At 43.6% G+C, this 16843-nt stretch overlaps 1 protein-coding gene across 7 annotated transcripts in view; it reads right to left on the bottom strand.

The window, feature by feature from the left end:
* The window catches only part of satb1b (SATB homeobox 1b), a 94774-nt gene that overhangs the window by 33277 nt on the left and 44654 nt on the right, over window positions 1-16843 (bottom strand). For 6 of the 7 annotated variants that reach the window (XM_058648042.1, XM_058648043.1, XM_058648045.1 and 3 more), the window contains 4 exons: window positions 15976-16087; window positions 14884-14961; window positions 8999-9516; window positions 3728-3940 (listed from right to left, as the gene is read on the bottom strand). In XM_058648042.1, coding sequence (XP_058504025.1) covers window positions 3728-3940; window positions 8999-9516; window positions 14884-14961; window positions 15976-16087 — 921 coding nt within the window. The remainder of the gene's footprint in view (window positions 1-3727; window positions 3941-8998; window positions 9517-14883; window positions 14962-15975; window positions 16088-16843) is intronic. The other variant, XM_058648048.1, reaches the window with a different exon arrangement.

A 16843-nucleotide genomic window follows, 5' to 3' on the forward strand; every position in this document is an offset into this window, starting at 1 on the left:
AACAGATACTGACTAGTCTGACATTTGAGACACATTTGAGACATTAAAACTGAAGCAAATGTTTTTAAATATGATTATTGCGGTTTCATATTTCAAATTTAACAACTATAGCAATACAACTACAGCATTTTTTCTAAATAAAACACTGAAAATTGTGAATATACTATTTAAACATGCAGTAAAACTGTAAATAACTGCCAGATATTAAAAGTTATTCTTAGTTAGGACATCTTCTGGTCCTTTTATGGTTAAAATAAGCAAAAAAAAAGTCCAAATGTTGAAAGGTTGTGCCAATTTGTTTGGGGACCCCAAATAAATATCCCATGACCCTTCTGTGGGTCCAGACCCCCACTCTGGGAGATCCAAAGTCTACGGTAATTTCACTCGCGCCATTGCAGGAAGTGGAGAGAGTTTTTTAGTGGCCTGTTTTTGCAACATTGAGAAAAAATATGTTTTTTACTGTTCACATTTCAAATTGAACACAAAAATCTGGTGTTTGTGTACAACTACAGAGTTTTCCCTCAATTAAACGTCTCGTTTTCCCTTCATTTTAAATTGTAAATGCACTATTTTACCGCGCAGTCGTCACTGGAATGTATCTCTGAGCCTTTTCAAGCTTTTCATTTTCTTCTCGTTTTTCCTGACGTCGTCGCGGGGCCCCGTCAGCGCGGGCGCTCGGCGGGTAACCGTGTCGAGCTAATTGTCAAGGCTGGGACGTGCACTCACTGGCTTTGTGGTGGTGGGAGGAGGGTGAGGAGGAGAGAGAGAGAGAGAGTGAAGGCGACCCATGAGTAACACGTGATAGAAACATACCTCTGCATCTGTTTTTATGAGGCCAATAAAAACGCTCCTCTGTCTCTGGCTCAATTGCCACCCTGGCTGATTTATGTGCTTAAATTCACACCGCATTGCTCCATCGGAGAGGCTGGCAGATGGCCAGGTGTGTGTGTGTGTGTGAGAGAACTGCTTCAACTAGGAACAGGTCTGACGTGATAAATGTCTGACATGATAAATGTTAATGGGTTAAAGTCATACAGGTAAAGGTATACTGGGCCTCCAGATATTCTTGCGGCTTCTCTTTTCTTTTCTTTTCTCCCCCTCCTGTTTTTGATCATGTTTGAAATAAATACTACACGACATAAAAAAACCCCGTACAGTATTATTTACTGTTGGAACGGGGGGAGAATTTATATGTGGTTTTGTTGTGTATCAGCGCGACAAGAGTCTGGCGGCGCGATATATAAAAGCCTCCTTTTGTTCCCGGTGATTCACCTGATCGTGTCTCTGCTACGCTGCTAATGCTAATAAAAGCATTAACACTGGGTTATTCATCCGTCTGATCTCATCTCTGTCATGCGTTCACACGACCTGTGGTTGTAAAGACGGGCTGTGAAGTGTGACGTCGCCCTGCCTGAATGAGACTCTTTAAATCTGGGTGGGCCGGCATTTTTCGTCGGTGTTTCCAGCTGTTTCACAGAAGACAAAAACACGACAGAAAAGGACTTGTCACCTCACAACACGCTGCTGACTGCACTGAGAATAATGTTGTAATGTCAGTTACAACATCTCTTAAATCTGCTCCACACTGGAGGGTTTTAAAAAAAAAAATCCAGAGAAAGCAAAGACTAGACGATCCAGATCCAGTCAAGACACCAGGACCACACACCTGAGGAGATTCCAGGGATTTGGGATCTCACGGAAATCCGCGTGATATAACGTGACTTCAGAATATAAACTGTGGATGAAGTCACGGCTAAGAAGCAAGTTACGGTTCTAAACTAAAGTTCGTAATGTCCGTTTCCCGGTCCACTCGCTCTCATTGATTATTACGTGGTTCTGGTCACGCCCCTCCATCGCTGTTCAAAGTCATAAAATATCAAACATGTTTAATCCTTGCGGTTTGGAATAAAATCGCGTCCGTTAATCCCTCACGCGACAGGATAATTTGGCCAGATAATCTGATCAAATCATCCTAAAATCAGAAGACACCCACGATTTTCCAGAGTGCCAGATCGGGACCAAAATCTGGCCAATTGTCTTCCCGTGTGGGGCGGGGCTTAAGGCAACTTTCCCGATACATTTTTTTTCCTTTTCGCTCTTAAAAAGTTCAGGAAGCTGGAGAATCAGCGCCGTTTTAGCATCGTTTTTGGACATTGAGACAAAGACTAACAGGACATTTTCTGGCCCTTTTATGGTTAAAATAGGCACAAAAAAGTCCAGACGTACACGTGTTAAAGGGTTAAAGGTTTGAAAGGTTCTGACAATTTGTTTGGGGACCCCAAAGAAATCTCCCGTGACCCTTCTGTGGGTCCCGACCCCCACTTTGGGAGATCCACACTTAACTGGTAGAAAGTTTCTAACTTTAAACAAAAGAAATGTGATTTGCAGTGAGAATAAAGTGGTCGTGGAGTGATTTTAAAACAAATACGGACATAATTATGTTTGCTCTCTTATGGAGCTTCAGTCGTCTGTTAATGCTGCCGGATGCAAAGGAAAAGGTCAAAATTAGCACAAATATCACTACCACTCACCTGTGTGTGTGTGTGTGTGTGTGTGTGTGTGTGGGAGCAGCTGTGAGGCGTTCAGGGACACACGGCGTCTGCACAGTCATGCACCGTGAGCCGGAATGTACTGTATTTCCCCTACATGTTTGCAGACAGGTCGCGCACACACGCGCACAATAAGAGAGGGAATGTGAGGCATGTTGCCAGACAACGTGCTGCGGGGGCGGAGCTGCGGGGGCGGAGCCGCCGCGCACTCACAGGTAAACACACACAGTGTACTGTACTTATGAGTACATATGAGTTTGTTTGTGCAGGACATTTAGTTTCTCCCCCACTCGTCATCAAAGGGCCCGCTCTGTTACAGGTTGTGTTGTTGTTGTGTAATGAACGACTGTAAACCACGTTACGCCAACTGTTCAACGAGTTGGCAACAAAGTTATTTTAAGGATGTCTTTGCCAATATATTGTACATTAAATATGTACGAGTATGTTTTGAGATTATTTACTACAGGGTTCCCCGCACCTTGGTTGACATCAAATTCAAGGACTTTCCAGGACCCACTTCCCTCAAAAGGTGCAACACAAACTGCCGACGACACGATGGCCAATCGTTGAGATTCTCCGAATGACGTCATGTAGTTTGTGGACACTCGGAGCTGTACACCATACGGCGCCCAAAACACAACTTTGGACGCGAGTTTCACCGTGTGTGTCCGGCTCAGAGAATCATGACCCAATGACACAAAAGGGACTAAAATGACCGATATCGGGATCGTCAGGCACTCGAGTTTGTGATAACGTCATGGTATCAAACATGAAAAAGTGGTATCGGAGTCATTGTGGCAAGAAATGTTTCCTATCGTCCCATGACTGACTCGTCGAAACGAGCTCCTACGCTGGGAAAAAAACGTCCACGATCCGATATTTTTCTTCTTTGCTCCGTAAACGCGACATCTTTTCAAGATTGTAGTCTAAATATAAATGCCAGGCCTGTATGTGGCGCTGTGACGCTGCCACAGAAACACAGCAAGACCAGAGAAGACACAAGAAGACGATTGTTTTGGGACTTTAGCGCTCAGAAATCGCTGTTCTCCTCTGTGAAGACATCCGTGTGTATTCTGCTGTACTTCCTGTCGTTGCACAAGTCCTTCCTCTCAGAAACTTAAAAACCCCTGCGTGTTATAAATGAATAACCGTGGAGAGAGAAGTCAAACGTGTCTAACCTGGACAGGGCGGCTGGGCGGAGTGCTGATGAGCGGAGCGGAGCCCATGGCGGAGGCGGCTGTCAGGCTGCGCTCCCTCTCCTCCTGATAGATGCGGTCTCGCTCGGCCTCGGGCAGCTGCAGGAAGTTCTGCATGGCGCGCAGGTTGACCAGCAGCGACTGGGACGCCGTCTTAGGGTCCTCCTCTTTGCGCAGGATCTCGGACAGCAGCCCCTGCAGCAACGAACGAGGGAGGAGGGAGGGAGGAGGAGAGTTGGTGAGATGGAGACGGCCGGGTGCAAAAAAAAAAAAAAAGGTCCACAGCTCCCGGGATGACGGGCATCAGAGGAGCGAGCGAGAATCAGCACATTAAGAGGATTCTTAAATAAGACAGTAAAAGAGCCATAAGAGTAAATGAAGACGCTAATGACACTGGAGATGTGACTGTCTTACACCCACTTACACTCTCAACTAATAAAGCCTTTCAGGGACTCCATATTTACTCCAGCTATGCCTCTTTTTTTTGCTGGGGAAGAAGAAGAAGGTGGAGTCGGAGGGTTTCAGCGACCAAGCAGGAACGCTGAGTCAGCAGACAATTTAGGACAGTCGGTCAGATCATCACTTTTATCACCAAAATGAGATGTTTTTGTTTTCCTATTTCTGCCGTTATTTGGTCGCTGTCTCCTCCTACTTTTCACAGCTTGTTTCTGCGACCAATACTTTTAAAAAAAATTCTTTGATTGGGAATGCGGAGTCAGCGATTCCCAGTCAGTTTTATTCCTGCTCTTTATACTTTCTAAAATATTCTACTTCTTTTTCCGAATTTTAGACATTCCTGCTACCATGAAAAGTACTTTTTTTAAAACATTTAAATCTGGAAATGATTGGAAGCTTTGTCTGCCTTGTCTTGATATGAACTGTTGGAAAAATGACCAAAAAGACGACGATTAAAATCATAATAATGACTCAGCATTCCCAGCAAACGATCCAGAGGAATTACTGAACATCGGGGATTGCTGACTCGGCATTTCAACTCTTGTAGTTAGCAACCCAAAAAGACGTTTGTCGGGAACAGGAGGAAGAAGGAAGAAATGTTGGTAATCGCTGACTCAGCATTTCATCAACAATCGTCGGAAGTTCTCGACATTCACAAAAACACAAGTTCCAATTTAAAGAACCACTCTTTCATGTCTGATACTGATACGACTTCTTACAATGACTCATCACGTTATCTAACAATAAAGTCCACGGAGGTCACATGATCACTGCGGCGTGGCAGACGTGTGCATTCCTCACTCACATTCCTGTCACATGACGTTGGCGTCTGTCCTCACAGCCTGTTCTTAGTGAAGCATTTATGTAATATTCGTTTCTGTGTGTGTGTGTGTGTGTGTGTGTGTGAGTTTTTCCTTTTCCCACCGATACGTGATCCCTGGATCTTTACCGATACCTCGACTCAACAGATTTTCTTCTTCTTGGACGTTTTCTCGGATGCCGTCCGTCCGTACGTACGTGCGAGCGCGTGTCACTCGGCATAAAGAGCCCTCAGCGCCCTCAGCGCCGCTTTCCCCTCACTTGCCTGCGATCTTGTATGGGCGAGCAATCAGCGCGTCCTCTGTTTACTTTTCAATAGCGCCTCAATTCCGTCATTATGAGGCGGCGATGACTCCATTATCGGAGACGTGTGATTGGGCCTTTTCATCAGCTCTTGGCCACACACTGTGCTAACCATCACGCTGCTTCTCTCGCTATCAATAGGTGTGATTTGGTAATCAAACAAGGTGATGGAGCAATCGTGGAGGTTTTTTTTTTTTTATTTGTTTCTTTTATGCGAGGAGCTCTTGTGTGTGTGTGTGTGTGTGTGTGTGTGTGTGTGTGTGAAAATGAGTAATGCAGCAAATATGTGCTTGATGTCACTGGAGTGGCTATTAAAAACGTATGCAAGTGCGTGTGTCACGCTTCGCTGGGCGGGTTTGTGGCGTTCAGACGAGTGTGGACAGATTCGCAGACAGACGTTTTTACGATGAGGGGAGACTGTGCACTTGATATACTGTACGTCAAGTGCAGAGTTTAGTATTCAGGGAACAGATTAGTGGCTCTTTTTTATGTTTGTGTGTGTGTGTGTGTCTGCATTCTTCAGCTGCGAGTGTGTGTGTGTGTGTGTGTGCGCTTATCTGTCTTTGCCATCAACGCCACACTGTGTTGTCTATCTGTGGGTCAATCCGTTTCCTCTCCACCTCGTGCACTGCACCTGACAACACCAGCACCAGCACCAGCACCAAAACCCCCCCTCTCAACACAACACGACGACTAATAAAAGATTCTCTGAAGGCCAAACTCTCCAACTCTCCATTGGGCTAATTCCTCATATCAGCCGTAGATAACTGTGCGTGGGAGACATTTGCACAAAAACGCCACTGTCTGACTGGACGGTGTAACACACACACACACACACACACACATGCTACTTTTCTGAGGACCCTGCCACCCTGCCGACTCAGATTCATGTTCCTCAACAAAGCATTAACCCTAACCCTGAATCTGCCAGCGATTTTGATTTATCTCGGCAGACACGTCTGGCCAAGGACGGCGCTGTGGCCAACTTCAGAATCTCTTAGGGAACCAATCACAACATTGGGGCGGGGTTACGACGTAGAGCAACGCGGCGGCCACCGAAGAAGGCCAACGCTCCTGGAGAAGATTGGTCTGATTGGTTGTCGGTTTATCCGATTGCTTGCAGAGGCATTATGACCTTTGACCTTTGACCTGTTGGTCACATGTTGGAACACCTTTTCCAGACGTCATGCAGTCCGGTGTGAACCAGGCTCATCTACATCTGCGGCGACATGAGTATGAAAAATATAAGATATCGGTTTCACTAAATGAGCTGTACGTGTGAAAGTCCAATATCGTGCGTTCCTAGATTAACTAATTCCTTTAAATCTGGACACTGGGAATGCCAAGTCAGCAGTTTTTGTTATTAGGACAACACTGGTCAACAATTCACACATCTGAACGCTCGGCTCGTTTAACACATTCCTGATACTAGTATTTTTTTTAACGCTCTTTATAGACTTTTTGGGAAAGATTCACTGAAAAGAAGTCACTGTTTCTGCCATTTTTGGCGTTATTTCCTCCCACTTTTTTTTTTTTTTACAGCCAATTTTAAAAATACATACAATTAAATTGAATGTTCCACTCGTTCAGCACATTCCTGCATTCATTCAATTATTTTTTTCTGATATTTATACTTTTCGCCGAAGAGCAGCAGCTGTCTTTGGATTCAGCTGTTGCTTCCACTTTACAGTATTTTAATGTACTATTGTCTGTTTTTAGCTCTTTTAGGTTCTTTATGTGCAACACTTTGTTTTTAAAGTGCTTTAGAAATACAGTTGGATTGGATTTGAAACGACTTTGGGACCATCGCTCCTAAAACTACACCGAGCATGTTTGCTGACGTGTTTTCATCCAGATCATTGGTCTGATTGGTTAGAGTTAGCCAGGCTACCCTTAACCTTTAACCCTTAACCCTAAAACCAAGTCTTAAGCCCGTTGGTGGTGTGACAGAATATCTTCACTTTCACAAAATGTCCTAATTTCTTCGGGCTGTTTTTGAATAAATATCTAATTTACGATTATTTTGACAGGAATTGGGATTGCGATATCAGAGGGAGTGGTCAATTCTTTACATCACTATTCTCATTTTCCATTCGAGAAACATACTTAAAAAAAGGCAAAGACAATTCATTCATCTAAAAATGACATTTTGACACACACTGAAACTTTAAAACCTCCTGCCATTCACACACACACACACACACACACACACACACACACTCAAACTCCGCCTTGACTTCCATTCATTTCAACAACCAAACCAAAGCCAAACCACTCTCCTTAACCTGAACCACAATCCAAATCTTGGCCCTAAACTTAACCAGTTCCTCAGAAAATGAGCTTCTGCCTCAACAGGACCAGGTTTCGGTCTCCATGAGGACTACTAGTCCTCACAGGGTCGGTGTTTATACCAGCAAACACACACACACACTGTATACACTCATTGATCCCTATCAGTTTCTTGCTTTTCCATCTTTTTCATACGCGCCGCCGTCAGAATGAATGGAGTCTTAATGAGGTTTGCTGTCACCTCCTTTCAACCCCCTCTAATACACGCCGTACATCTTCAGCCATTATCACTCTCTTTTCCGTGTGTGTGTGTGTGTGTGTGTGAGATGTTTTGGCAGAGGGAAAGCACACACCGTGACCCAGCCTGGGTCTCTCTCCTCTCCACGTGGCAGCCTGCCAACTGTCTTCAAGTACAGTAGAAGTGCTGGATCACTGGAGTGTAGGAGAATTATGAATAAGATATCAGACCATGTGCGGACACACAAACGGACGCAAACACTTGTGTCGATGTGTGATTTGCTGTGTTGTCGTCGTCTCTGGTGATGTTTTTGTGTTTGTTGCAAATCGTGTTTTGTTCTCTAAGTGTCTTCTTTTTTCTTATTCTTTATTCAACTGTTGACTTTTTCCAAACAGAGATATTATTCTCTTGATTCTTGCCCGCGGGGGGACGAGAGATGAAAATTAACTTATTGCCAACTTTGATGCAGCCACAAAGCTGCACACTGTCCCTGTCAACTAAACTAATAAATCTTTTAAATGTTCTCGTCGCAGTCGCTCCCTGCTCCCTTTTTACTTTTTATGATATTTTCCAAAAAGGTAGTGTTTATACGCAACACACAAAAAAAAACCTTTTATTACTTTGTGAATTTTTTTTTTTTGCGTCAGACTTGGGGGGAAATTTTTTAAAATTAAATTAACATTTAAGAAAAATAAATAAATTGAATCTTCAACTCAAACCTCAGATGATGCAAAATAATTCCCACACTGATCATTTGGGGTTTGGAGCTAATTTTACTTTATTTATGATCAATGAATCTGTCAGCCGCGCTGCGATTGATCGATTAGTTTCTATGAAACCAATAAAAACGTGTTAAACGGAGCAAATGTCCACATTTAAGAAGCTGAAAACCCAAGTGAACTTGTTTTAATCGAAAAGTAAAACAAACTGAGTAGTTACAGTTAATAATCCATAAATCACTGCAGCCCCAAAGCCACTGACCTGCGACATTGAACCTAATCTGATTAGACAGTATTTGGTCCAGCGCTGCAGCCAAATCTGAGCTTCTTTATCAAAAGCACATGGAGGAGGATTAAAAAATGTGATTACACAAACATATGATGATAATAATTACTAGTGACACAAATGTATGTGTGTTCTCTGCTCACCTGGGTTCTGTTGAAAGCCACGCGGGCGAACACGGCCTGAGAGATGCCCGCTCGCTTCAGCTCGTCCCTCACCCACTGGTAGATCTCGGACGACACCTCTGTGTTGGACGCCACCTGCGGCTCCATGGGCTTGTTGTGCGAGCTGCGGCTGACGGGCGGGTGGTTGAGGTACTGCTGCGACAGCGACTGCTGCGCCAGCAGCCGGTTCACCGCGTACTGCTGGTTGAGGATCTGCGCCATCACCAGCTGCTGGTTGACCAGCTGCGGGCTGATGGGCGTGGACACCAGGCCCGGGTGGTGCAGACCGGGCAGCTGCGGCTGCCGGCCGCCCGTCTGCCCGCCGTGCGACGGCGGCGCGTGGGGCAGCGGCGGCACTTGTGAGGACGGCGTCTGCTCTGCGGTGCTGCCGGGGATGGGCTGCTGCTGCTGGGAGAAGCCCAGGTGGTTGTGGTTGTGGTTGTGGTTGTGGGTGTGGTTGGAGCTGGGCGGGGAGAGGTCAGCGAGGCTGTCGATCTCCGCTGAAACAAAACCAGAATTATTCAAGTTTCATTGAAAACTGCGGCGATAACACTGGTGATTCAGTCTCCCACTTTGAAACCTTTGATGGAGGCAAAAAGAACTCATCTTGTCTCAGGCCTTGGTTCTCAAACTGTGGTACGTGTACTTCACACATCTCTTGTTGACTTCCGTTTGTTTGGACAACCTAAATAAAGTGTCATCCCCTAACCTTTGTCCTAAACTCCTCTGCCTCATTAGGACCAGGTTTTGGTCTCCATGAGGACTACTGGTCCTGACAAGGTCAGTGTTCATACCAAAAAAAAAACACATTGAAAAACATGACTTCTACATTTCACTCCATATCTAACCTCATTTAATACTTTAGTTTAATATAAGATTTTTTTCCCCCCCTTATGCCATGGTTCTCAATCTGTGGTAAGTGTACCACCAGTGGTACGCAAGTTTCCTCCGGTGGTACTCGGAGGAAAATCAGTATGTGATCGGAGATACCTTATCGCTCGTTACCCTACACCGGTGTGTGAAGCATATGTGAGGAAGTGGAGGATCTGAATAAAAATCTGCCTCCGGTGACTTTGCACAGTCTATTTACGCTGTATTTTATTTCAACGTTGGTGATAATGTTGTTATTTCAAGGGCTCTATATATTTTCTCGGGTGATACTTGGCGTAAAAAAGTTTGACAACCACTGTGAAAAGGAAAGATTAGCCTCCAATTCTCACAATCTATCACGGCAGTAAACATCTTTATGAGAAAGTCGCTGATTGCTCCCATTTACAGGAAAATAGATGATAATGATAACAACAGATGATAACAGCGCATATGAGTGTCCACCAGTGTCACTGAAGGTCTGGTAGAAGCTTCTGAAACTCTCTGAACATTTGTTTGTTTTGCAAGCAGTAGATTACGTTCATTTCTACGTAGTATTCTGCCTCTGTCTGGTATGCAGTTAATGTTATAGGTAAGTAATGAGTAAGTAATTATAAGTAATAAGTGTAATAAGATTGGTCTTAAAGCTACAGTGTCTAACGTTGTTGTTATCTTGCCTCTGTAAATGACGTTTGCTAAAAAACAGGCTCTGTCAAGCAAAACTATCAGACCTGACTGAGGGAGCACAGAGCAAGGGCGGGGGCGGAGACAAGAAGTGTATATCCCATGAAACTGTTTCTTTAGCACTTCTGAAACTTTTCTAGGACACTTCTTTTTGTTGTATTTCCACTTTACTAGCTCACAGTGTTGCTGTCGCCTCTGTTGTCATAAAAAAAAAAACTACTTCTTGTGTGCAGCGTCTGAACGTCACCCGGCGACACTAGACTGAAACACCGCTGTTCTGAGTAGCAGTAAAAGAAAAGTGGGGAAATAAAAAAAAACACCAAAAGGACTTGCGGGAGAGTCATAAAAATGCTAATCTCAGAATCATGACCATCGGTTAAAAACGCTATCGTCTCTAATCACAAGCAAAGAAACAGATCTTCTCGGTATCAGATCAAATTTGAGTGAATCTGAGTGGGTCGGCGAAAACATTCCAGCTGATCAGTTTAAAGAAAAAAGAGAAAAAGATGGGAGACGCAGATAAAAGGGCTTCATTGTGTTTGACCTGTGTCTTCCACAAGCCATGCCTTTGAAATTAAGTTCAGACCGTCTGGTTTTATCATGTGAAAAAAAATGTGTGTGTGTGTGTGTGAGGCAGAGGCTCTGCAGATAAATCTCACTCTCTCTTTATATACTGAAAGTCTAAAATAAGGAACACCAGCCAACAACATGATGTTTTTAGGGGCTGGTGGTGTAAATATAAATGTAGAGGTGCAGTGAGCAGAAGAAGAATCCACCACCATCTCTGCCATTTAATGGCATTAAAAGAGATCTTTGCAGCGTCTCTTGTTGTGGGAATCGTTAAGTCCGTAATGGCTGCTGGGGAATATTTGATCACAGGTTTAAATTATGTGCTTAAAAGAGGGCGAAAACAATGATTTAGCATTCAAAGTGCTACCCACAGCGAAGTGGAGGGAGCGGCCGAGTCGACGTTTCTTTTTCCTACTTTAAGGAAATCTACGTATACCGAGCGGGATGGCAACATTAACACCTTCTGAAGAAGCGTCATGCGAGATTGTGAAAAGCGTGAATGGCTCTTATAGTGTAGGGCGGGGGGGGGGGGGGGGGGGGTGTTCTTCAATAAGCTGAATTTTGTAGCAGATGAAAGATTAAGTGCATGGATGTTGTCCAAAAAAAATACCCTCAATAATCGTGTGTTTGAGCTGCTGCCTGTTTGTCAAAGTGACAGAAAAACACGCGGCCAATGCGCTTCTATTGAGTGTTTGTGGAAAACAAATGATGCGGGGGGGTGTATGTGTGTGTGTGTGGGGGGGGTTCTGGGGGTGGTGGGAAAGAAACAAAACAAAACAAAAAAAAAATCTTGGTAATAATCACATCTCTTCCCATAATCCCTGGCATTCCCTGTCTCTGATGGTATGGCGTGCCTATTCACTCATATGTGAATGTGGTTTTTTTTGCATACGTGTATGTGTGTGTGTGTATGCGGAGTGCTGGGGGGCATGCTCATGACACACAAACACACACATGGAGGCATTTCCATGCAAATTGAAAAGAGAAGGGGTGACAGAAGAGCATGGCAGGCCCTGGGAGAAAAAGGCTGCCACAGAAGCGGGGAGTCCTCGTGTGGAATCCTGCCACAAAAGAGCCCCGGATTAAACACACAATGGGAATGGGATGTGGGCTGAGGGAGGGAGTGTGTGTGTGTGTGTGTGTAACAATGTGGAGAGAGGGAAAATGAGACATTCAAAGTGACCTAACTCTCTCCTGTGTTGTTACGTCAAGAGACACAGCGCTACTTTCGCTGACAGGCTGTTCAGACACAAGAGGCTGCTGCTGGTACCTGTGACCACGTCCTTCTCTCTCCCTCTCGACTTCATGCTGCGTTCCAGTTGGAGACGGAAGTCGGAAATTTCCAAATTCCTAGTCGGAAGGTTTCAACTGGAAACTTTCCCACTTTGCTACTTTTACTTTTAATTGCACTTCTGTCGTATTTGTTTGTACTCAGAAGTCGGAATTTCCCAGTTGCTAGTCGGGATTTCAACTGGAATGCATGCTCAGGTCGGATTTTCAATTCAGAAAGTCGGAGCAACCTCACAAACCTCACCAACGTGGCTACCACTTGCATCAAAAGTGCATCAAAACACTTTTTCACTACTCTCGACCTTATGGTGCATTCCAGTTGGGGTCGGGAAACAGAATTTCCAAGTTCCTAGTTGGATGTTTAAACTAGAAAGCCCCCTTAGGTCAGATTTCCAACAGAGAAAGTTGGAGCAACCTCACAAACCTCACCAAGATGGCTGCCACTTCCGTCAATAGTACTACTTTTTTTGTACTCAGAAGTTGGAATTTCCCAGTACCTAGTTGGAAGTTTCAACTGGATCGCCCTTCAGGTCGGATTTCCAACATAAAAAGTCAGAGCAACCTCACAAACCTTGCAAAGATGGCTGCCACTTGCATCAACAATAAAAAAAACTTATTGCTACTTTTACTATTTATGACACTTATTTGCTTGTACTCAGAAGTCAGAATTTCCCAGTTTGTAGTCAGGCTTTCAACTGGAACACATCTTCAAGTCGGATGTCCAACTCATGACTTTGTAACAACCTTGCTAACAGAATTATAAGATGACTGCCACTCTGCTACTTTTACTCTTAACTGCACATTTGTCATATTTGTTTGTAGTGGGAAGTCAGAAATTCCGAGTTTCTATTCGGAAGTTTCAACTGGAACGCCCCCTTTGGTCAGATTTCCAAATCAGAAAGTCGGAGCAACCTCACAAACCTCACCAAGATGGCTGCCACTTACGTCAATAGTACTACTTTTTTCTGTTAATTGCACTTCTATCTTATTTGCTTCTCAGAAGTTGGAAATTTCCCAGTTCCTACTTGGTCTTTCTACTGGAACAGTTCCTGAAGTCAGATGTCCAACTTTCAAAGAAAGTAGTAACAATCTCACAAACCCCGACACATATGGCTGCCACTCTTCTGTCGACTAACAACTTCTTGTAGTGGGAAGTACAAATTGCCCAATTCCAAGTACGTTTTAACTGGAACGCATCCTTAAGTCAGATTTCCCACTCATAGAGTAGTAACAACTTCACTAAATGGAACACGCTATGAGTTACAAACTGTTAAACACAAAGCAATGAAGTAAAAGCAAAGTCACATGTGACCTCGAGGCCAAATCGTACAAAAAAAGGGCCGACGTGGACACACCGCCTCGCTGATTTGCACTTTATTTGACCGTGTGGGCACAGCAGACTTCAGAGGCTCTCGTGCCAGGGTTTTGTTATCTGAGGTTTGTTCTAACGTGACACATGACTCAGTGTGAGGGTGTATAAACACATCTCCAAAAGCTATCGTTGCTGCTGTGGTTTTTTATTCTTATCAGTGCCCGATTTCCTCAGATGAACAGTTTAGCAGTGAATGACATGTGATGCAAGTGTTTCACATGAATGCAGTTGACCCAGTGCCTACGATGAGTTGACTGGCACCGTTATTATTATTGTTGTTGTTCTCGAGCCTCTGTTTTAACTTTGTAAACAAAAACGAGTAAATGTAACAATGTTTACTTTATTTGAAAACAGCAAAACTATTAGACCTGACTGAGGGAGCATTTGTGTGTATACAGCAGCTTGAGAACCACGGCATTAGACCTTTAAGGGTAAAAATACACATCTTACAGTAACATAAAGCAGTATAATTCAGGGTTTAGGTGTTTTAAATAAGGTTAGATATGTAGTGACTTGTGTTTTTCAACGTCTTCTTGAATCTGTTGCCTCTTTAGGACCTTTTTTTTATGGCAAAAAAAACACCAAGTCAGGACCAGTAGTCCTCATGGAGACCAAAACTTGGTCCTAATGAGGCAGAAGCTCATTTCTGAGAAACTGGTTAAGTTTAGGTCTAAGATTATGGCCCTAAAGTGAGGGATTACACTTGAGTAAGGATGTCCTGAAGTCAAGGATAGCTGTGTTAATCTGTGTGTGTGTGTGTGTGTGTACAGGTATTACTAATGTTGTGGGGATCTAAATCTGTTTACACACTCACATTATGGGGACTTGTCTTCCTGAAGCAAGTCCTTATAATGTAAATGACTACATTTTAAGGTGAATACATGTTTGAAGGTTAGGTTGAGGTTAGGATTAGGGTCCTAACCCTAACCTCTAATTAGGGTCAGTAGCAATTATGGTTAAGGTTAGAGTGAGTCTCCAGGAAATGAATTTAAGCCAATGCAATGTCCTCTGAAGTCATGGAAACTGTGTGCATGTGTGTGCGTGTGTGTGTGTGTGTGTCCATGTTATGTATAGACATACATACCTAGTGCATTGGCACGCGGGCTCTCACGGAGGACACACGTACCCAGGTAGCCCTCCAGCTGGGAGGGCTGGCGCATGCCTGCGCAGGTGGATGGAAGGACACGCACACACACACAAACACACACACACACACAGAGAAAACAACACAGCGTTAAGGATTTTCTTTCTACATTACTTCACACAAACACAGACACACACTCCGGCAAAAATATAAAACTTGAAACACCTGCAGCTGCAAATGTCCCTATTTTTTTAAGAGAATGCACACACAACTATTTTTATATATATATATATATATATCGTGTATATAAAAAAACAAACAAACAGAAGAAGTGTCTGAAAAACATAGGAGCAGCAGGTCAGAAGTAAATAAAGTTGTCAGCGTGTGCGCTGCCACTTTAACAGATTAAGGAAAAAGAAAAAGCCATCAGATATGATCATAACACGCTATTTGCATCGACGTAGTGAAAACATTTTTGATATAATATCTCGCGTGTCATCACTGCAGGCGGCAGAGGGAAAAAAAGTAAAGAAAAGGGAGATTTTTTCAGCCGATTGTTGGTAGCTAATATCTGCAGATTAAACTGCATTATGAGCGCTGTGACATAGTCGCGGGTTCTGCTTCATCAAAAGATATTATCTGCAGCTGGGGCAACATGGCCGTTATATAACCTCATTTCCCCGCAGGTCAAAGGGTATTTATTTTTTATTTTGTATAAGGGTTGATAAGAAACATTTAATTGAATCTTGGCCAGTTGAAGTTCTTCTTTTTTTTTGTTTTTGTTCGACACAAACACAAAAATAAATAAAGAAATAAATGTGCGTGTGAGAGAGAGAGAGGCCTCGGTTTTGATTCTAGCGTTAGTTAAAGCAATAATGGATAAATCAAAGATAACACTGTGCTCAGCGGAGCAATCTTGAATTATTAGATAACAAGATAAAAATGTATTTCTGCTTCGTGCAGCAGCAGCAGCAGCAAGACAAAGCATCGGCTGGTTAGGGAACATATTGTAATGGTGTGTGTGTGTGTGTGTGAGAGAAGAGACAAAAGTGTGAGTGAGCGCCATACTTTGCGCCCCTCCATTTTGCTTACCCATCATATCTTTTGTCTTCTTGAAATGTTTATACCAGCGCCCAAATTCCTGACACTTCGCCGCCGACACATTTGCATAGTAAGTGCTGTTCACAATGGAGGAAATCATACTCTGAAAGAGAGAGATTGATTGAGAGAGAGAGAGAGAGAGAGAGAGAGAGAGGGAGACACAGACAGAGAGAGAGAGAGAGAGGACTTTAGATTCCCATTGTGGGGAAAAAAATGCAGACATAATATTAAAGCTTGTGAAACATGCGGTAACAGTGTAGCTTGTCAAAACAAATAAAAGATAGGGGGGTGGGGGGGGGGGGGAGATATGGTTTAGCAGTTAAAAAAAAAAGACATGCAGAAATTCCCGTTAAGTTGTCGTCTAAGGGTGAATTAAATCAAACAAAGCTTTATTTTCTTCTTTCCTTTTCTTTCTTTTATCAAATGCCGTTGAGTTTGTGTGATGGTCTTAATTTCAGAGTGGGTAGATAATCAGATAATAAGGTCAGCTGATTTCTCTACCTCTGCTGACATGGAGATGTTTACCTTCAAACGGGAGAGAAGGGAAAAAAACTGGCTTATTGAATATCAGCATCTGGGGAGTCGGGGCGATGTAAACAGATAAAGCTGGTTTTTTTTTTTATTTCTCAGGTCTTTATTTACACAATCTGTTAAAGACGACGAGGGCGACGAGGAGCAGATTGAGAGGCCGCGCCGGGCATGTCGTCCTCCGCGCGCCCATATTTTCCCTTTACAGTCGACTTTTTGCCCTCTCCATATTTACCTCCTTTGCCTGAGAAAAACACGGGGATTCATTTTCCTTCTTTTTTTTTTTCTTCTTCTTCTTCCAGTTTCATTAAAATGAATGTTTTAACACCTT

This window comes from Solea solea, chromosome 13, assembly GCF_958295425.1.
Source record: "Solea solea chromosome 13, fSolSol10.1, whole genome shotgun sequence".
In the NCBI taxonomy this organism is placed as follows: domain Eukaryota; kingdom Metazoa; phylum Chordata; class Actinopteri; order Pleuronectiformes; family Soleidae; genus Solea; species Solea solea.